Source organism: Arvicola amphibius, chromosome 2 (assembly GCF_903992535.2).
Source record: "Arvicola amphibius chromosome 2, mArvAmp1.2, whole genome shotgun sequence".
NCBI lineage: Eukaryota > Metazoa > Chordata > Mammalia > Rodentia > Cricetidae > Arvicola > Arvicola amphibius.
In genome coordinates, this window is record NC_052048.2 from 8,669,527 (window position 1) to 8,692,535 (window position 23,009).

At 39.4% G+C, this 23,009-nt stretch overlaps 1 protein-coding gene across 7 annotated transcripts in view; it reads left to right on the top strand.

Annotated features, from left to right (window-relative positions):
• LOC119806701 (solute carrier organic anion transporter family member 1A5-like) overlaps positions 1-23,009 on the top strand; it is a 76,916-nt gene that overhangs the window by 20,755 nt on the left and 33,152 nt on the right. For 4 of the 7 annotated variants that reach the window (XM_038318598.2, XM_038318600.2, XM_038318601.1 and 1 more), the window contains exons 4-6: positions 1,790-1,922; positions 5,438-5,544; positions 21,402-21,548. In XM_038318598.2, the coding sequence (XP_038174526.1) occupies positions 1,790-1,922; positions 5,438-5,544; positions 21,402-21,548 (387 nt within the window). Of the gene's footprint in view, positions 1-1,789; positions 1,923-4,485; positions 4,785-5,437; positions 5,545-21,401; positions 21,549-23,009 lie in introns of those variants that run through there. The other 3 variants (XM_038318604.2, XM_038318602.2, XM_038318605.2) reach the window with 2 other exon arrangements.

Consider the following 23,009-nt stretch of genomic DNA (forward strand, 5'->3'; position numbering starts at 1 on the left):
GATTTTCTAGTAATTATTGGCTGCATGGCCTTTTGCAGTATTTACAACAACCACAGGTTATAAGCTGTTTGGTGACAGAATGATGACTCCTCTAGCCACTATTGCTTTCTACACTACCATGAACACAAATGCTAATATCTAGTTAATGATTATTGAACACAATTCCTACCTACATTCATGGAAAACTCTAATTTCTTTGAAATCAGTGGTTTTTAAACTAAAGGTAAAAATTCCTATTTAAGTATAAAATGATAATACCATCACTGACTGGCAGGTGACTTAAGGGAAGCCTTAAATGTAATCATTGACCAGCGAATGCAGCATTTTGTAGGCTTTTTCCTAACAAATGGTCGCTTTGATAGTTTTGCAAGCAACTTCCCAGAGCCTAGACAGCACCTTATCTTTTTCCACACACCTTCCCACAAATTATTTGAGGGGGATAGCAAGGCAATGTAAAGGCCAGCTAAGCCTAATGTGAAGAAGGGAGGATTTTCCTTTCAAACAATAGATATTTCAGACAAGATTCTGTGCATTCATGGTTGTTCATCAATAGACTAGAAAGATGCTCAGCATTCAAACAATTGGTGTCCTGGGACATTACCTTCTGCATGATGATCTCAATGACAGGTCTTGGAGAGACCTATACAGAGGTGGGGCACATCCTGTTCAAAATAGTGCACCACCTCTTCTATGTAGATAGCAGATTATAGAGAAATAGAATTTGAAGAAAAACAGTCTTCAAACATCTTTGAAATATTTAAGATGACTGAGAGATTTTCTAAGCCATTAAATAAGTGTGCCTGATTTTTCTGATCATTTCTTTATATATATATAGTAGAAGGAGTAAAGTATAAGGAGGGTAAATATTCATCAAACTAAAAATATGAGGTTTGTAGAGTGCTTACTTATATATTTGTTTCTTTTTAATTCCCCTTTCTTCTGTGAATAATACTGATTAATGGACCTAGGACTTAAACATATTAGACACAACATTTGACCTATCTATCTCCAGCCCCTTTATTTACTTTTTATTTTTAGGAAGTTCACAGTAAGATTCCCAGACTGGTCTTGATCTCACTCAGCCCAGGCCGTATTTGAGCTTTCAGTCTTCCTGTTTTGCCACACCCTGTGACTGGGGAAGGCAGCTCTGTGCCTTCAGGACATACTTTTTTATTTCTTAAGGATATTTATCAAAGTCCTCTAAGTCAGAATGGGGCTCCCCACTGGGTTTAAAACCTAAGCTTTCTCCTAAACCACAGAGATGAATTTTTGGCTTGAACTTTTGACTCCTGCAATCTAGACCTAAGACATAGTTGCAGGGTTAGGACTCTGACCTTTATGTTAACAGTGTTGCCTGGTCTAAGGAAGGTTGTGACAGTATAAACAGACATTATAATTGGCCATGTTGAGCGATTAAGGAATTTTTGAATACTAAGTTTAAAAGCATGAATTAATTTGATTCTGCAGAGTTAGAGTAGGCATGAGAAAAGAGGTCAGAGGTGATGTGTAGGCTGACACTTGCTTTTTTATGCTTTACCAAGAGCTGCATATTCCTGAATGGAGAATTTAATATTCTTCAGAATGGAAGAGAATTTTCATCAGGGTCACAACTGATGTGTGTGTGTATATGTGTATGTGTACACATATACACACACACACATAAACACACACACACACACACACACACATATATATAATTTCTTAAGGTGGTTATTTCAGCAATGGAGAGGCTGTTGACTATGATCTGCTAATACTTTACTAAAACAACATTCTCACTTCCCTCTCCTAGGAAACCTTTTGTTGATCATATTCGTGAGTTATTTTGGAACAAAACTGCACAGACCTATAATGATTGGTGCTGGTTGTGTGGTTATGGGCCTAGGGTGTTTCTTAATATCACTACCTCATTTCCTAATGGACCGGTGAGTATTCCAGCCTTTGATTAAATTTTTGCCACTTCACTGAAGGTATTTATCAGCTGTAGAGTTCTTTGGTAGAGGTTTTGGGGTCACTAAAGTACACTATCATATCATCTGCAAATAACAAAAATTTGACTTCTTCCTTTCCGATTCGAATCCTCTAGAACTTCGAGTACTATGTTGAAGAGATATGGTGAGAGTGGACAGCCTTGACTTGTTCTTGATTTTAATGGAATGGCTTTGAGTTTCTCTCCATTTAATTTGATATTAGCTGTTGACTTGCTATATATTGCTTTTATTATATTTAGGTATAATCCTTGTATCCCTAACCTCTCCAAAACCTTTATAATAAAGGGGTGTTGAATTTTGTTAAATGCTTTTTCAGCATCTAATGAAATGATCATATGGTTTTTCTTTCAGTTTATTTATATGATGGATTACATTGATAGATTTTCATATATTGAACCAGCCCTGCATCTCTGGGATTAAGCCTTCTTGATTGTAATGGATAATTTTTTTAATGTGTTCTTGGATTCTGCTTGCCAGAATTTTATTGAGAATTTTTGCATCGATGTTCATGAGTGAGATTGGTCTGTAATTATCTTTCTTGGTTGGGTCTTTGTGTGGTTTTGGAATCAGAGTGACTGTAGCTTTGTAAAAAGAGTTTGGCAATGACTCTTCTGATTCTATTATGTGAAACACATTAAGGAGAATAGGTATCAGCCCTTCTTGGAAGTTCTGATAAAATTCTGCATTAAAACCACCAGGTCCTGTGCTTTTGTTGGTTGGGAGGTTTTTTATGACAGCTTCTATTTCCTCATGACTTATAGATCTAGTTCTAGTAATGTTTATTTTACATAAGTGGGTGCTTTTATATTAGGGGCATGGATATTCAGGATTGAGACTTCATCCTGATAGATTGTTCCTGTTATGAGTATAAAATATTCCTCTCCATCTTTTCTGATTGATTTTAGTTTAAAGTCAACTTTGTTAGAAATTAGTATGGCCACACCCACTTGTTTCTTAGGTCCATTTGCTTGATAAACCTTTTCCCAACACTTTACTCTGAGTAGATATCTGTCTTTGTGGTAGAGGTGTGTTTCTTGTAAACAGTACAATGTTGGATCCTGTTTTCATATCCAATCTCTTAGCCTGTGCCTTTTTATAGGTGAATTGAGTCCATTGATATTAAGTGATATTAATGACCAGTGGTTGTTAACTCAGGTTATTTCTTTTTTTGGTAGTAGAGTTTGTGTGTTTCCCTTCTTTGAGTTGTGCTGGTGAAGGGTTGCTAGATGTCTGAGTTATTGTGAACATTGTTGGACTCCTTGGTTTGTGATTTTCCTTCTGTTTCTTTCTGTAAGGCTGGATTTGTGGCTATATATTATTTAAATTTGTTTTTATCCTGGGATATTTTGTTTTCTTCATTGATAGTGAATGAAAGCTTGGCAGGGTATAGTAGTCTGGGCTTGCTTCCATGGTCTCTTAGTTTCTGCAGTGCCTCTATCCCGGACCTACTGGCTTTCATGGTTTCCATAGAGAAGACAGGTGTAAGTCTGATAGGTTTACCTTTATATGTTACTTGACCTTTTTCCTTTGCAGCTCTTAATATTCTTTCTTTATTCTGTATGTTTTGTGTTTTAATTATTATATGGCAAGGGGATTTTTTTTGATCAGGTCTATTCGGTGTTCTGTATGCTTCTTGAACCTTCATAGAATTATCTTTCTTTAGGTTGGGAAGGTTATCTTCTATAATTTTATTGAATATATTTTCTGGGCCTTTGAGCTGTAATCCTTCTCCTACATCTACCCCTATTATTCTTAGGTTTGGTCTTTTTATTGTTTTCCAGATTTCCTGAATGTTTTGTGGTGAGAATTTGTTGGATTTGCTGTTTTCTTTGGTCAGTGCATTTATTTTCTCTATGGTGTTTTCAGAATCTGAGATTCTTTCTTCTATCTCTCATATTCTGTTGGTTATGCTTGTTTCTGTACTCTCTGTTCATTTACCTAGATTTTCCATATCCAGCCAGCCCTCTGTTTGTGTTTTATTCATGGCCTCCATTTCAGTTTTCAAGTCTTGAACTGTTTCCGTTATCTGTTTGATTGTTTTTTCTTGGTTTCCTAGGATATCATTTATGCATTTACTCATTTCTTCAAACTTTTTGTTATTCTTCTCATCCATTTCTTTAAGGGAGTTTTTCACCTCCTGTTTAAGAGACTCTATCACTTTCATAAAGTCAGTTTTTTTCTACTTCTTGATTAGGGTGTTCAAGTCCTCCTGTTGTAATTTTGCTGGGTTCCCGTGTTTTCATGTTGTTTTTCAGATTGTTGGAGGGATTCTGCCCGCCCATCTCTTCCTCCGAATGATCCCTGATGGATCTTCTGGTTCAGAATCAATTCCCCTTGCTGGTTAGGGAGCTTGCAGTCAAAAGGCCTACGTTGCTGCAGGCAGGCTATTGAAACAAAGGAACTCCTGCCTGGTTGTGCTCACCACCCCATCCCAGTGCCCAAACAGGCTGATCTGGGGGATGTTATGGCCCTGAAGGAGGGAGGAAGAAGGGAGGGGTAGCCTGGGTGCGAGCTGGGATGGGATAGGAAGAGAAAGGCTGTATCCGGGGAGAGCAGCCCCTGCAGAATGATCAGGAACTATAGAGAGTTGAGCAATGTCTGTGCCCCATCTCCCGGGCTTCTTCCATGGGTCAGGAACTCACTCACCCCTCTGATGGATCTTCTGGTACAGGATCAGAGCCACTAGGTGGCCAGGAACCTCGCAGACAAAAGGCCTACCTTGCTGCAAGCAGGCTATTGAAACAAAGGAACTCCCACCTGATTGTGCTCACCACTCTGTCCCAGCACCCCAAAGGGGTGAGCTGGGGAATCTTATGGCCCCGAAGAAGGGAGGAAGAAGTGTTATTCAAGTTTTTTAATATTGAGTTTTGCTTTTTGTTTGCTTGTTTGTTTTTATTATGTTTTGTTTTATTTTCAGATAGGCCCCTGTGAAGCCCAGTCTCACTTTAAAATAGCTGCATAGCTAAGGGGGACCTTGAGCTTCCCCCTCTCAAGTGCTAGGATGGCAGGCAAAGACCACCAAACCCTGATAATGCATTATGGAGTTAAGCCCTACAACTAAATGTCCAGCTTCATGATACAGATTTCCATTTCTATTTACTTATTGTGTGTGTGTGTGTGTGTGTGTGTGTGTGTCTGAGGATGCATGGTGGGTGTAGGTATTCAGATGTAGAGATCAGAGGACCACTTTATGGAGTTGTTCCTCTCCCCCTACCTTTATGTGATTTCCAGGAATGAGCTCAGGTCATCAGGCTGTGCATCGAGTTCTTTACCTGCTGAGTCATCTCTCTGGTCCAGTAATGGGATTCATGATGGCCAGAATGACTGCTGTGGAGACACGCTTGTGCGGCCTCTGGATATTGTATTTTTAGGGAAGCAGGAATCAGTGATCTGTAGATGCTCTCATTTCCCTCAGGTCCTCAAGGTGAATGTTTTCTGTGTCCACACAGATACGAATATGAGAAAACGATCTCACCTTCAAGCAATGTGTCCTCAAACAGCTTCTTGTGTTTGGGAAACAGAAGCCAGACCTTAACGCCAACACCAGACCCAAGAGGTGACTCATACTTCTTATTGCTTTCTACTCAGTAACTCAGTCACAGAACACTCTTTTATGAAGGATTCTTTTTTTTTTCCTCATGGTTTATTTTTTTTATATTTAAAAATTTCCATCTCCTTCCCTCCTCCTCCCCCCTCCCTCCCCTCCTCCTCCCCCTTCCCTCCCCTCCCCTCCACCCATACCTCCCCTCCCTCCCTCTCAAGGCCAAGGAGCCATCAGGGTTCCCCACTCTATGCTAAGACCAAGGTCCTCCCAACTCCCCCCAGGTCCAGGAAGGTGATCGACCAAGCTGAGAAGGCTCCCACAGAGCCCGTCCATGAAGAACAATCAGAGCCCAGAGCCATTGTCCTTTGCTTCTCAGTCAGCCCCCGCTGTTGGCCACATTCAGAGAGACGGGTTTGGTCGCATGATCCATCAGTCCCATTCCAACTGGAGTTGGTGATCTCCCATTAGTTCTGTCCCAGCGTCTCCATGAGTGAACGCACCCCTCTGGTTCCTGACTTTCTCCCTCATGTTCTCGCTCCTTCTGCTCCTCATCAGGACCTTGGGAGCTCAGTCCGGTGCTCCAATGTGGGGCTCTGTCATTTTCTTCATCTATCGTCAGGTGGAGGTTCTATGGTGATATGCAAGAAATTCATCAGTATGGCTATAGGAACTAGCCTTTTCAGGCTCCCTCTCCTCAGCTGCCCAAGGAACTAACTGGGGGCGTCTCCCTGGAAACCTGGGAACCCCTCTAGGGTCAAGTCTCTTGACAGCCCTCAGGTAGCTCCTTAAATTAAGATATATGCTTCCCTGCTCCCATATCCACCCTTCCTATATCCCAAGCACCCCATTCCTCTGAGCTCCCCCTGTTCTCCCCTTCACACTTTTCTCTCCCCATCTTCCCTTGGCCCAGTCTCGCCCAACCCTCAAGTTCCCAATTTTGCCTGGCGATCGTGTCTACTTCCAATATCCAGGAGGATTACTATATCTTTTTTGGGAGTTCACCTTCTTATTATCTTCTCAAGGATCCCAAATTTATAGGCTCGATGTCCTTTAATTATGGCTAGAAACCGAATATGAGTGAGTACATCCCATGTTCATCTTTATGGGTCTGGGTTACCTTCTGAATGTGAAATAGGCACCTAAGACAAATGAACACTCTTTGTTTCCCTCTTCAGGGAAGGGAGTTGTGCAATAACATGAAATATTCTGCTCCCTGAGTTTGAATATATTCAGTAACACTCCTTTGTTTATTAATGTGAATATTTTTTTAAAAGTAAAAGATATTCACTCCAACACCATTGAAGAATTATTCCCACAAGGAAAATAACTTAGAATTACAGATCTAGACTTACGATGTGATCTATGCAATTGGTTTAGTTTGATTTCCTGTTGCTGTCATAAAACATGGACTAAAACCAACCCATGTATGAAAGAAGTTATCTAGCATACAAATTGTACCCAATCATGAGGGAAGCAAGGCAGAAACCTGTAGGGAGAGAACAAAGCAGAGAGCACTAAGCAGTGCCTCATACTGGCTAGGTCCTCTGGCTTGCTCAGCTACCTCTCTCATACAGCCTAGACCCAGCTGCCCAAGGATAGTACCACTCACAATGTTCTGTGAAATCTCACATCAATTAGCCAGGAAGAAAATGTCTCATACACATGCCCACAGGCCAATAGAGGCAGTTCCTCAATTGAGATACCTTCTTTCAGGTATATCTAGATTTGTGTCAAGTTGATAAAAAGTAGCCATCACATTGATTATACAATAAGATATACGCACAGAAACTTTCCCAGATCTGTACTGTGCGCCTGAAGCACCGTGGAAAAGCAGGTGCATTGTCACTGTTCACAACTCATTGACTACACAGGAACTTGCCTTTCAGTCTCTTTTCCCTCTTTAAGAGAAGCATGGCTTTACAGTTCAACCAAACAGTAGTGGTTCCCTTACTTCCTATGGACTCATCACTGTGGTCCTGGCTTCTGCCATTCCTAAGCGTAGTTGATCGGCAGTTATGATTCACCAAACAAGCTTTAATATATATATATATAATTCAGTTTTAATAAAGGAAAGGAAAGGGAACTTACAAATCCAAGGTTCCAGCAAGGAGGGCAGGAAAACAAAGAGCAGGCGGGCCACAGGCCCGCAAGATTTTATAAGTCAATATTAGCCTAAGGGGGACATGCCTAAGAGGGACACGCCTAAGAGGGACACGCCTTTAGACCAAGGGGGACACGCCTTACAAAACAAGGTTTTTGGCTAGGCTTCCCCTTCATCTCCCCCTTTTGTCTAAATAAGACAGAACCAAACCAAATACAACTATATTCAATAGGAACAAATAATAAATATAAAATTACAAACAATATTAAGAAGAAACATATAACAAAAGTTTTACTAAGCATTCTATTTCAAGGAGTCTAAATAATGTAGAGGGTAACTACAATTATCTAATCTTCAACCCCATCAAAGATCTGAGAAGGGAAGTAATATTACTTAAGCAACCAGGAAGTACAAACAAGAAACTTCCAAAATGTGCAACAAATGACAGAGACAACTAACTACCTGGGCAGTCACCCAAAGTTTCGTTTTGCAATGTTGAGGCAACCAACTTTGGCTAAGGCCTAACACAACTGACATAACATTTTTCAAAGGCAAGGAACTTTTTGTAGAACTGTCCAACCCTGTCTTGGCAAGATAAGACAATCCTGTTTTTATCCATTTACGGATACTCTGAAACTCTGTCAGTGGTCGAGGTATGGGCTTTTTCTTTGCCTAAAGGCCACTTCTGCCAAGAAGAAGACAAGCTCCCAGTGGAGTGTCTTTGGTGCTCAACATTCTCTCGGGAGTAGAGTGGTGTTGCCAGGAGTGATTGTGTCTCATAAGTACCAAACTCTAGGGTAGATTAAAGGCCATGTTCTACACCTCTTCAAAGAGGTTGGAGATTATACTATCTATACTAAATATAATTTCTATGTATCTAAAAAACCTGAAAAACAACTGTGCAATAAATGAGGACAATATCCCCAAACGTAAACAATGTCATTATACAAATAATATCAGAGGTAGAAATGTACATTGCAATATGATAAATATCTCAATATAAAAATTGTTTTAAACAGAGGTAGAAGCATACTCTCATACAATAGAGGTAGAAGCATACTCACATACAATGTTCAATATACAAGAATCAACACCAATGCAATTTTCTAATAACAATAATTCACAAATACCAATCATCCCATCAAACCAGGTAATTCCCCCCCCCCTTTTTTTTATAAACACCCCTGAGTCCAAATAATACCTCTCCCATCCCCTCAACCCTATACCAACTACTAAATGATGTCCCTAAACCAGAGGGCAAACTCTGTTGGGAGAGGGGGCGTCGTCCTCTAAGATTGCTTCTAGCTGACATGGGGGCGACGTTCTTCTCAGGGGGTCCCATGGAAGCAAATGATGGTAAAATTCCCAGAATAACATTTGGTCGAGGAAATTGTAACTAGCCTCTGAGTATTTTGAGGAGGTCCGGCCAGAGTGCTGTCAAAATTGTACACCATTTGAAACTGTCTTGTGTAGTTGGTACCAAAAAAAAAAAAAAAAAAAAAAAAAAAAAAAAAAAAAAAAAAAAAAAAAAAAAAAAAAGGTCTAATTTTAGCGCTATTCAAAACATGACATCATAGTAACCAGGTGAAATTGATGTTGTGGGGCCCCATCTTCATCCTGGAAACTTCAAAGATTACTGAAGGAAAATTTGTTGTTTGTTACAGGAAAGGTAAACATTATCTACAAAGACATATACAGACATATATATTCGATGGAAGGTATAATAAAGACAGACAGATATGAGGAAAGGCAAAGAAAGTTTATCAAGTATCATCATCATCATCATCATCATCATCATCATTATTATTATTATTATTATTATTACTATTATTATTCTGTCCCATTTCATGGCTCCTGACCTGAGACAGAAACTCTGAGATATCTCTTATAAACAGGCTTGGAATTGAAGAAGGACTGAGCCATAGTCCAACTCCAAAACCAGCTCTATATACATATAAATAAAGGCACAGTATATATGTAAAAAATGTTTTATACTTACTAAACATATCCGGGTTCTGTGTTGATCCATATTAGGTTGTAACTAGTGTCCATGAATCAGTATTTAAATATCCAGGGTCCCTTAAGTTCTTTGAAGATGAGTGGTTTCCTGTGGAGATAAGAAAAGAACCCTGCCCCCAACCTATATGCTTTTCTTACCATCAGTATGATCATCATCCTTGTGAATGAATTATTTTTCTTTTCCAAGGGGCTTCTTCTCTTCAAACCGAACCTTTATTAATTTTGACGGTATCCACAATTTTTCCTCTACTGTGGAGACAAGAGCAAAACCCCTTCCCCAACGCAGCACATCTCCTGGCTTCCATTGCGAGGTCAGCACATCCTTGAAATAAACTGGTTGATTTAATTCAGCAGACTTTTCCATTATCCAATGTCTTTCTGCAGCTGTTGTCCCCTTCTCATTAGCATTGAGAAAATTCAAGGTTAATAAAGCACTATGTAACCTATTTCTAGGGGTATTTTCCACCCCTTTCTGTTTGTTTAACATATCCTTTATAGTTCTATTTGATCTTTCTATGACTGCTTGACCTGTAGGATTGTATGGTATACCTGTAACATGCTTAATATTGTAATAAGCAAAAAACTGTTTCATTTTCCTAGAGACATAAGCTGGATCATTATCTGTCTTTATTTGTGTAGGTATACCCATGATGGCCATAACTTCTAATAAATGAGTGATTACTGAATCAGCTTTTTCTGAGCTTAAAGCAGTTGCCCATTGAAAACCTGAATAAGTGTCAATGGTGTGGTGTACATATTTTAATTTGCCAAATTCTGCAAAGTGAAACACATCCATCTGCCAGATTTCATTCCTTTGAGTGCCCTTTGGATTAGCCCCTGCAGGCAGTGGTATTTGGTTATAAAAAGAGCAAGTAGGGCATTTCTTTACAATTTCCTTAGCTTGTTGCCATGTAATAGAAAACTCTTTCTTCAAGCCTTTGCTATTGACATGATGTTTTTTATGAAATTCAGAGGCCTGCAGCACACTACCAATCAACAATTGATCAATTTCTGCATTACCTTGTGCTAGAGGACCTGGCAGACCCGTATGGGATCGGATGTGTGTTATATACATAGGGCAAAGCCTGTTCCTGATCATGTCTTGTACCTGGATAAACAATGAGGTTAGTTCTGTATCATCAGGTATAAATTCAGCAGTTTCAATATGTAAGATTACTCTTTCTGCATATTGTGAATCAGTAACTATATTAAGCGGTTCTTTAAAAATCCCTTACCACCATAAGAATGGCATATAATTCTGCCTTCTGGACAGAATCATAAGGGCTTTGTTCCACCTTACTCAAATCTTCTGATTTGTAACCTGCTTTCCCTGATTTATTAGCATCAGTATAAAATGTACGTGCTCCAGTTATCGGAGCATCACGGATGATTCGAGGGAGAATCCAAGAAGTTCTCTTTATACAGTTAAGCCTCTTGCTTTTCGGATAGTTGTTATTGATTTCTCCCAAAAAATTAGCGCAAGCTCTTTGCCATGGTTCATTATCTTCCCACAACTTTATTAGTTCATCAGCAGTGAAAGGCACTATAATTTCTGCTAGGTCTATGCCTGCTAGTTGATGAAGTCTCAATTTGCCTTTTATAATTAATTCAGAGACTTTTTCCACATAAGTTTTTATTTTCTTACTTGGTTTATGTGGTAAAAAGATCCATTCTAAGATAATATCATCTCTCTGCATTAAAATTCCTGTAGGAGAAATTTTGGAAGGCAATATGACGAGAATACAACTGAGCTCTGGATTCACCCTGTCCACATGTGTCTCTTGTAATTTCTCCTCAATCATTCTCAGCTCCTTTTCTGCTTCAGCTGTTAATTCTCTGGGACTGTTTAAGTCTTTTTCACCATCCAAGGTTTTATTTAAATGAATTATCATATCAAGTGTTATGCCAACAGCTGGTCGTAAGCTGGAAATGTCTCCTAACAACCTTTGAAAGTCATTGAGAGTCCGTAACCGATCTCTCCTAATTTGTGCTTTTTGTGTCTTAATTTTTTGCGAACCTATTTTATAACCTAGATAATTAACAGAATCGCCTCTCTGAATTTTTTCAGGAGCAATCTGCAATCCCCATTTAGGTAAAAGTATTTTTACTTCTTCAAACAGTCTTTCTAAAGTAGCCATGTTTGAATCAGATAACAGAATATCATCCATGTAATGATAAATTATAGACTTGGGAAATTGCTTGCGTATTATTTGCAATGGTTGATTTACAAAATATTGGCACAGGGTGGGGGAGTTCAACATGCCCTGTGGGAGGACGGTCCACTGGTATCTCCTTGTAGGTTGAGAGATATTATAAGTAGGCACTGTGAAGGCAAACTTTTCTCTGTCTTTTTCTTGTAAAGGTATAGTGAAGAAACAATCCTTCAAATCAATAACTATGAGAGGCCATCCTTTTGGTAATAAAGATGGCAGAGGAATTCCAGATTGCAGAGAGCCCATAGGTTGAATAACCTTATTGATAGCCCTGAGATCTGTCACCATTCTCCACTTACCAGATTTTTTCTTAACAACAAATACAGGAGAATTCCAAGGGCTGGTAGATTCTTCTATATGTCGAGCATCTAATTGCTCTTGTACCAGCTGTTCTAAAGCCTGCAGCTTTTCCTCAGCTAAAGGCCATTGCTTTGTCCACATTGGTTTCTCAGTCAACCATTTTAGAGGCAGTGCTGTTCGTATCTCTGAAGGGCCATCAATTGCTTTGCATTCTTGTACAGCCCGAACAGCTGGTTTCCGACTTCTGTAATATCTTTTAATATTTCCCTCAGTGATATAGGCTCTAGAAGCAGCAGGAATGTTAATTTGGGTATTCCATTGCTGCAACAGGTCACGGCCCCATAAACTCACTGCAATATTGGCTACATATGGCCTTAATTTTCCTATTTGTCCTTCTGGCCCTATGCATTCAACCCATCTCGTGCTCTGCCTTACTTGAGATAGGGTTCCAATTCCCAGGAACTGAACATTTACATCCTGAAGAGGCCAATACAGATGCCAAGATTCTGGAGTAATGATACTTACATCCGCACCTGTGTCCAGTAGGCCAGTAATAAAAATGCCATTTACACACACTCTTAACTTTGGTCTTTGTTCATTTATAAAAGTCTGCCAAAATACACGTAACTCATCTTTCAGGCCATTTTTGCTTTTAACAGCAGGCATGGGGCTTTCTAATTTTCTTGACGAGGCATATTCTCGGCAGTAACCGGAAATGACTGGACCACATTCCCCATGGGGGCCTGCAAGAGGCCCCCCATTGAGTTTCCCAGTGGCAACAGGTTGCCTTGTCTATCTCTTGTTGACCTGCACTCATTTGTCCAGTGTCTGCCTTTTCCACATCTCCTACATAAACCTGAAGGCTGAGTCCTCCTTCATCTGTTATTTCTAGAAGAGGCATTATTATTATTATTATTGTTGTTATTATTATTGTTATTATTATTATTATTATTATTTCTGAAAATCCGTTGTCTGCAATTCCTTTTAATATGTCCCATCTTGCCACAATTAAAACATTTGTTAACTTGATGCCTCCTTTTTGCATTAGAAATTGCTTCTTCTACCCATGCTTCAGTGCCATAGTCAAATGATTCAACATTCATTGTATGCAATACCCATTCTTCCAAGGGCGCTAACCTCATCTTTAAAGGCCCCAGGATCCTTTTACACTCCACATTGGCATTCTCATAAGCCAAAGACTCAATTATTATACGTCTTGCTTCTGGGTCAGATATCCCTATCTGTACAGCTTTAGTTAGCCTTTGTAAAAAATCACTAAAGGGTTCTCTCTGATCCTGTTTAACTCTGATATATGATTCCAGTCTCTGTCCTGGGTCTTGAACCCTGTCCCAAGCCTTTAAGGCTGCTGTAGTACATATGGATAAGGTGTGTTCATCATAATTAGCTTGTTCCAGAGGATCGGAGAAAAGTCCTTCACCTAGAATTTGATCTAGGGAGATCTCAATTCCCTTTGCTCTTTCCTGCTGTTCTAAAAGTTTAGCCTCTTGTCTGAACATGCATTTCCAATTTAATTGTGACCCACTCTCTAGAACAGCTGATACTAATTGTACCCAATCATGGGGCGTTGCCTTATTGCTTATAGACCAAGTTTTGAGCATCTCTCTAACAAAGGACGAATGTAGCCCAAAGTTCATAATGGCTTGTTTAATTTCTTTGAGATCATTCATACGGACAGGTTCCCATGTATATTCCTTGATGACCTTAGGGTTTTTGGAACCAGTCACCTTTTCTGACGTTATTATTGGAAAGGCAGGTAGAACTTTATGGAAATTATCTCGGAGAGTTTTACTCATTGACGGAGTTAAATTTCGCCTTTCTACCGTTTGCTCCTGTTCATCATAGTCTATAATTTCCTCAATCTTTTCTAATCTGCTTACTATTGCCTTCTGTAAGGCCTGGATCTCCTGTCCAGAATTATGCTCCAAGGCCTTCATGGAGGATTCCAAAACATGAAGTTTGTCCAGTAGAGTTAGTATCTCATCCATGGATAGAATTTTCATGGCATGAATTGTGCCTTCTTGTATTGACAATCTGTCAGCCAATCTGTCATATCCTTTAGACAAAGTCCGATTTTCAGATTCAGCAGTTTTAATTCTCTCTGATAATGTTTCAGACAGGGACTGAAGTTTATGATCCAAATCAGCTGTTCTCTCCTCTGCAGCAATGAATCTCTCCTTAATATCAGACTGTAGTTTTTCTAAATTTTGCTCATTTGACCGAGTCATATCAGACAAAGCCCTATTCCCTTCCTTGAGACCTTCAAACTCTTTCTTGGTGTCAGTCTGAATTGTTTTTGCAAATACCTCGACCGACTTAAAATTTTCACTCAAAACAGTTGTGCCCTTTCTTAAGCATTCAACCTCTGTCCTAAGAATCCTGGTTTCATTCTGTAAGGACTTTATCATTTTTCTATTTTCAAACCATGTAAGGGAGAAACCAAATACGAGAAAAGTTGCAAGCCCTATAAACATCCAAGTTATGGGAATATCATATGTATCCTGTAATATTTCTACCACAGTATAATTAAATAGACTGCAGAAGCTTTCAACGGTGATATGGTCAGACATTTTTTTTTTTTAATCAAAAGAAATTTTACCTGTAATGACTGTTCCCTGCCAGTAGGTGGCGAGGGCAGTAACCGCTCGGCCAAACCGAGTCTGCAGTACCGGCGGAGCTCGAATGCTGGGACTCCGGCAGTAACCGCTAGTCTCCGGCAGGTCAGGGCCCAGGCCGAACTCAGCCGGGATTGGTGCTGCCTGAGGGGTTAGCGAGCTCGGACTGAGTCACCTGCACACACACATCCTTTGCTCCGTACAAGCGGGGCTGGGACATGCTAGTCTGGGAAACTGCTCTGAAGCAATCAAGAGCCCAAGGCTGAGTCCCTGCCACGCAGTGTGGGAACTGGAGCTGAAGGCTCCCAAATGCCCCACGTTGGGCGCCAAATGAAGGTGCGTGGTTGATCGGCAGTTATGATTCACCAGACAAGCTTTAATATATATAATTCAGTTTTAATAAAGGAAAGGAAAGGGAACTTACAAATCCAAGGTTCCAGCGAGGAGGGCAGGAAAACAAAGAGCAGGCGGGCCACAGGCCCGCAAGATTTTATAAGTCAATATTAGCCTAAGGGGGACATGCCTAAGAGGGACACGCCTAAGAGGGACACGCCTTTAGACCAAGGGGGACACGCCTTACAAAACAAGGTTTTTGGCTAGGCTTCCCCTTCAGTTGTAGTAACTTTCACTCCACTGTGATCAAAATTTCAAACAACTCAAGGGAGGACAAGTGTGTTTTCACTTACTGTTTTGGAGGGCTCATTCAATGGTCACTTTGCCCCATGTTTATGTGTAGAATATCATGGTGAGATGAACTTTGGTTCACACTGTTCTTCACTTCTTGGTGGGCAGGAAGAATGGTAAAAGAGATAAAGGAATTGGTGAGATATAACCTCTGTAACCATACCAACATGATGACCAAATTCCTTTAATTAACACCACCTGTTACCTGTCAGTCCTTCTCAATACTACCAGGCTTATGACTCTATCAACAGATCTTATGACTTTTTTAACAAATCAATCCATTTGAATATGTCAAAGCCATGGTGACTGTTCTCTATCAATGTCCCCACAGATACAGCCAGATGTCATATTAAAGTATTTACTGCATGTATTAGTAACTTTTCTTTTACTTTGATAGACTACCATGGGCAAGGGACCTTATACACAGAAGAATATATTTGTGCTTATGATTCTAAAGCATTAGTTTTCAATTTTCCTGATGCTTCAACACTTTAATTGTGGGGACTACAAACCATAGAATTGTTTTGTTATTCCTTCATAGGTATAATTTTGCTATAGTAATGAATCATATGTATATCCTTGTCATCAAGTAGTCTTCACTCATGTGAAAGGGTCATCCCCAAAAGAGTCACAACCCACAGGTGAAGAATCTAGAGTGTAGGAGGAAGGCTGCTAGTTTGTCCTGGCTGCCCATGTAGCAATGAGGCAAGCAGGCTTGCTTTTTATCCTGCCCAGCTCCCACACGGCTAGCTTTACACGCGTAATAACAGCACACAAATTGTATTCATTTAAATACTGCCTGGCCCATTATCTCCAGCCCCATACTGCCTAACTATCACATCTCGATTAACCCATTTCTATTAATGTGTGTAGCACCATGAGGTGGTGGCATACCGGGAAGGATCTTAGCCTACAGCCTACATCTGTCTCGAGTCGGAGAATCATGGCAACTGACGAACTTCTCTTCTTCCCAGCATTCTGTTCTGTCTACTCCACCTACCTAAATTCTGCCCCATCAAAAAGCCAAGGCAGTTTCTTTATTAACCAAAGAGTCCTCCATCATTTCCCTTTTTACCTGTTTAAACGAAAAAGAAAGGCTTTAACTTTAACATAGTAAAATTTCATATAACAAAACAGTTATCAAGCAAGAATTACAGTTACAATATTTATATCTATTTTATCTTTTATTATATCTAAGGAAAACCATAACTATCTATTTATTCTTCAACTCCATCAAAGACTCCAGAAGGATATAATATTACATAAGAAAACAAGAAATAAGCAACTTCCAAACTCTAGAAATGACAGAGACATCTCGCTGCCTGGACAGTCACCCAAAGTTCCTCAGTACCATTGGGGCATCCATCTTCAGCCTACAGGCCCATAGTTTCCAGCCAACATTTCGGTGAAGCAGGAAATTTCAGAGGCAGTTCAGTCAGTATCTGCTGTGTCCTGCAGTATCTCTCGCAGACTCTTTCATGAATCAGGAATCCTGAAAGACCATCTCACCTTTAGGCAAGTTTAGCAGTCCTCTCTCTGCGGGTTTTCTTTGTCAAGTTAATGCAACAGTCCAGGCAAGAGCAGTTTCTTGCCCAAATGGCTATCAAACTCCATCAGGAGCCTCTTCGATGCCCATATTCCTCTTGAAGTCTACATTGGTGTTGCCAGGAGCAGATGTGTCTCATTGTCATGAAAAGCCCTAAGTTATTAAAACATTTAAAATGTCATATTCTGTAGTCTTTGGAAGATATGAAGAATGCCTATCTAACTGAAATATATCTCTATATGTCTAGAAAATCTAACATGACTACAAGCTTGACTATTATTGATGATTATCCATTAACAACCTATACCTCCTAATTATACATTACATTTTTAAATAAACTATACAATCACAGTACCTTAATCAAGATCAGAAATACATAAACATATAACAAAATTGACCTTAAAATCCATACCAATGCAAATTATTCATATCTATACCATAGCCCCCTTTAAATCTAAAAGAATATTCATAAGCAATATTTGGGAATATGGGCACAGTTTTTTCTCTCCAAACTGCTTCCTGCTGTACGGGGGCACTGTTAATCAGATCTTTCATGGTATAACCTGTGTTCCAGGTTCATCTCAGTTGGCAGTTTAGTGAAGTAATTTTTTGAGGGTGTTCACAGCAAACTTTCAGGAGGGTGTGGTCTGTCATACCATATTTGGATAGAAGCAACCAACAGGGTCGCATCCTCTGTGAAAATAAAAAAGGACTTTTCCAAAGCATCATGTCCTTAGATCCAAATTTTGAAGTCAAAGTATTTTCAATGTATATATATATATCTTGAATATATATATCTTGGATTAGTTCAGCAGCATTTATAAACAAATACCTTTTAGCAGTTCTTGCTTCTTCCTCAGCATTCAAACGATTCAAAGAGAGCATAATAACATACAGTATCAAGATTCTCTGTGTATTTTCCATCTTTGTGTGGCTTTATTTTAACCTCTATTTTGTTTATTTTTACTTTTATTTTTTGAGACAGGTTCTCTGTATATCTTTGTCCTAGAATAACTCTGTAGACCAGGCTGACCTTGAACTCACAGAGATTTACTTGTCTCTGCCTCCCTGGAGCTGGGATTAAAGGTGTGTGCTACAACACCTTGAACTCACAGAGATCTGTCTGTCTCTGCCTCCCAGGCATTGGGATTAAAGGCATGTGCTACCATACCTTGAAGTCACAGAGGTCAATCTACCCCTGCCTCTCAAGTGTTGGGATTAAAGGTTTGTACCACCACACCCAACTACTTTCTTTTTTCTTTTTTCTTTTTACTTTTAAGAACTTTAACCTTTTTTCTTTTTCAAGCCTGCATATATTTTTTAACACACTGTAAACCATTTAGGGGTTTTCTTTGTCTTTGAATCTCTCTTTACTGTATATCTCTCTTTTTCTGATCATATGAGTCTTTAATTAACTAAGCAATATTGGTAGGACTAAAGCCAATGGCTTTGCTGGCTGGCATTCCTTAGATTTCCAGCCTCATGGCAGAGGTACCAGCTGTAGCCATTTTTATTGCCACAACTCTATGGCATTTCAAGGTACTTGCCAGCAAGCAAGCTGCAGCATTCTGCTCACAGACCACAGTCAGTCAGACTGCCTGCCCAAAAGAGTCAGAGTTTGCCCTGGCAGGACAGCCCAGAAAGGCATCATTTTAAAATGGCACAGCTTTTTTCCTGCTAAGGCTGAAAACCAAAAAACACACGTTTGGCTTTTCATCAACACTATGTAAGTGTTTCATGGCAGGACCTCTTAAAATAGCTGCAGGGTTTTGCAGCTAAAGTTCAGTCAGGAAGCCTCTTTTAGATGAGAGTGTTTGCTTGCCTCTAACAAGCAGAGCAGACCTGAAAAATTGCTGACACCAAGAAGCCATGCTTTATTCTATTCTTTCCCAAGCTTTCTCAAGATTTCTGTGGGTTCAGTTATCCACGTGGGCACCATTCTGTAGTGATGAGGCAAGCAGGCTTGCTTTTCAGCCTGCTGGCTCCCACACAGCTAGCTTTACACCCGAAATAACAGCACACAAATTGTATTCATTTAAATACTGCCTGGCCCATTATCTCCAGCCCCTTACTTCCTAACTATCACATCTTGATTAACCCATTTCTATTAATGTGTGTAGCACCATGAGGTGGTGGCTTACCTGGAAGGATCTTAGCCTACATCTGTCTCGGGTCGGAGAATCATGGCAACTGACGAACTTCCCTTCTTCCCAGCATTCTGTTCTGTTTACTCCACCTATCTAAATGCTGCCCTATCAAAAAGCCAAGGCAGTTTCTTTATTAACCAATGAGAGTCCTCCATCATGCTCAGAACTGAAATAATCACACAAAAACCATATTCATTAAAACACTGCTTGGACCATTAGCTCTAGCTTCTTATTGGCTAACTCTTATATTAATTTACCATGTTTCTATTAAGCTGTATATTGCCATGTGGCAATAGCTTATTGGCATGTCTGACTCTGGCATCTCCATGGTGTCTCTCTGACTCCACCCTTCTTTCTCCCAGCATTCAGTTCTATCTTCCCTGCCTACCTAAGTTCTGCCCTATCAACAGGCCAAGGCAGATTTTTTTTCATTAATGGTAATGACAGCACACAGAGGGGACTCCCACATCACCAGAGGAATGAGAATCAGTCATGGCAGGGAAAGTGGCAGTGGGGGCATGAAATTAGGACATCACATCTCAACTGTCAATATAAGGGAGATGGAACAAATTGGAAGTAGAGTGAGGCTCCAAGCTCTTTATGACTATCTCCAGTGATATTCTTCCTTCACTTCCCCAAATACCACTTACTGGGGACTAAGTATTTAATATCCTAGCTTCTAAAGGAGGGCATTTTCATTCAGAGAACCACACCATGCTTACAGAGGTCCTGATTTGTTCCCAGAACTGTCATCAGATTTTTCCCAAACCCCTGTCATTCTAGTTCTGGGGAATTGGGTACCTTCCTCCATCCTTCTTGGGCATCTTCACACACATATGCTCTTTAAGGTAACACATTTTAAAGAGTATTTTTAAAGTTACATATGCTAAAGGACCCAACATGTTTCCTGGACACATAGTCTGATACTGTCTCAGCAGGATCACCTCAGGTCAAAACTTCTCCCTCTTATGCTAGATTTTGAATTTGCAGCAGTCTCCAAGGCTTGGACTGTCACTGTTCCCAGGGAGTCTGTGGAAATCAAAATAACTTGAGAATCAAAGAGCAGCTACCTCAGATCTTTGAGCTACAGAAAGTTTCTAAGCAAAGCAAGGTGAAATAATAACCCTAATGCTAGCTCATTTTTGCATTTTGAACTGACCTTTAAAAATCCACCCATTGTGTTCCTTACATTTTGGTGAATAAGTTAAAATCTTCTATATGCATTGCTCCAAGAAATCACTTGAGTCTCCCAATGTCTGACACTTTTCATTCTGCTCTGTAAGAGGGTTGATAGTCATTCTGTGATCTGTAGACAGAAATCAACATGTTTATGAAAGATAAGAAATCGAATACATAGAGATGGAAAAAGATTTTACTTTAATTTGGAATAAGTAAGAGTTAGACCTCAGGACCCAGTTGTGCTTAAAATACTTATGGGCTTCCACTGATTAATCCAAAGGACAGAGTACATTTTCTACTTCCCTGAAAACACCCAGTTGAGTTTCCCTACAGAGTGACAGTTCATTAGCTTAAAACAAACTTGGAAGGTACATATAAGAAGTCAATGATTTCACCTTTGACCTTTTATGCCCATTTGGCCTTGTTTATGTTATTCCAGTGCTCACCAATTATTGTTGTATTATGTTGATAGTAAAAGTTAAGATCTATAGGGAAATATATGTTTACTAATCAAGTAAGTGTTTATTTTCTACAAAGTAATTGAGGCTGTGGGGAATTCAAACTTCCATCAATATTCTCTCTGTGTTATACCAATACAAAATAAATTGTTAGAGACATATGCCTATGTGTGCTTCCTTTTCCATCCTCAAAGTTGGGCAAAAATTATGCAGTATACATATTAACTAACTGGGTCTGCTAGTTGGTGGAAAACTGAGTTCCTAGAGGTGAGCATAATCTTTGATTTTACTGCTTGCTAATTTTTTGGTGTAAATTCAATGTGTTGTCACTAAACACTGAATTGAGAAGAGATGTAAAGTCATTTCTCCCATAAAGTGGTAATTAGCATAGCAGTTATATTTCATTGCTAAGTATTCCTTCAAAATATATAATAGGGGTGACTCAATAATTCACTGCTAGCATAGCTATATAAGTTACTTGATGGTCATCATAGGGTTTTGGCCTCAAGAAATAAAGACAAATTTGAATTAACTGTCATTAACACTTGACTGTCAAATGCTCATGCAATTTTCTTTTGTTTTAATGTAGACTGTGAAAAAGAAATTAAATCCTTAATGTGGATATATGTAATGGTAGGAAATCTTATTCGTGGAATTGGTGAAACTCCCATCGTGCCCTTGGGAATTTCCTACATAGAAGATTTTGCTAAATCTGAAAACTCCCCTTTATACATTGGTAAGTTTGAAAATCAGACTCAGTATCATTTGTAACAAAGCAAGTTCTGGGATGGTTTAAAAGAGTTATTGATTTGAATACCTGTGGTTTCCAGAACCATGCACAGAGTGCTATGGCACTATTGGTCATAAAATTGTTCAATGGAAGAATTAATCAGCAGTTCCTGACAAGCAGCTTCAACAAACAGCTTCTCACATTGGAGATCCTTCTTATCTGCTGATTCTACAGTCCTCTGATGCTGCCACACTATCTCTAAACCCTTAGAGATTCACCAATATTTCCTGGAGGTCACTGGTACCAAGAAATTCTTAGAATCAGGAAACATATGAGCACAATGAGAGTTGAGGAATCGTGGAGCATGGTGAAGGGCAGGAAGAAATAATGGAGGTTAGAGATCTTGTAGGAATCATTAACTACATGACATTGAACAGCAGAGAGTGATTGACAGAACACAAAAGGCAGAAGAGTTTGGTATTGAAAGGTCAGTCAAACATAGGAGGACTAACCCATCGAACCACAGAGAAAGAGGAAAAACAAAGTGTAAATTATAGAAACATAAGGAAGCTGAAGTTCATAACTGGTTTTTCTGTGAGTAGGGATGGCTCAGAAAAGTTGGAAGATGCTGTTGGTGGAATCAAAGAAACCAGGTGACATTGAAAGGGACAAAGAAAATGAAAATAATATTAAGGAAAAAAAGATGATTAGGAAAGCATCTAAGAGAAGTGTCATTATGAGGACACATTCTTTCTTTGGAAGGAAGTTTTGAGTGAAGGCCTTTAATGAAGTTATATTACAATAAATCCATTACAACACACATTGTTTTTCAGATGGTGCTAGTTTCATTTCTGTTTCTGTGAGGAAATGCAACTTTGGAGAGAGGACTTATAATATATTTGGCTTATAATTCCATCACAACAGAGAAGTCACTATAGCAGGATCTTGAATCCACTGGTCACACAAATAAGAGCAGAGATAGTAAATCTATGCATGCTTATATCTTTGCTTGTATCATTGTGCTCAGCTCTTTTTTCCACTCTTACACAACTGATGACTCCCTGCCTAGGGAATGGTGGTACTCACAGTGGGCTGGGTCTTCTCACATCAATTAACTTAATTAAGACAGTCTTCTATGGACATGTCCACAGGTAAACCAAGTATAGACAATATCTCATTAATACTCTCTTCTAGAGAGTTCTAGGTTGTATCAAGTTGACAATCAAAGATAACCATCACAGAGTCCCTTTGAAAACATGGCTATGCAAGCATCAAAAGGCACTTTCTGATGCCATGACTTAGATGGGACTGCGTGTTATAGTACAGCCTTTTACCTTAACTCAGAAGAAAAGAGAATTTGGAATGTGGTTTTACGTAATAAAACTTCTGTGTTAATCAGATATTTTATAACTTTAATAAACCCCTGCTATAATGATTGATAATTAGAAAGGATTCATTTGGCTCACA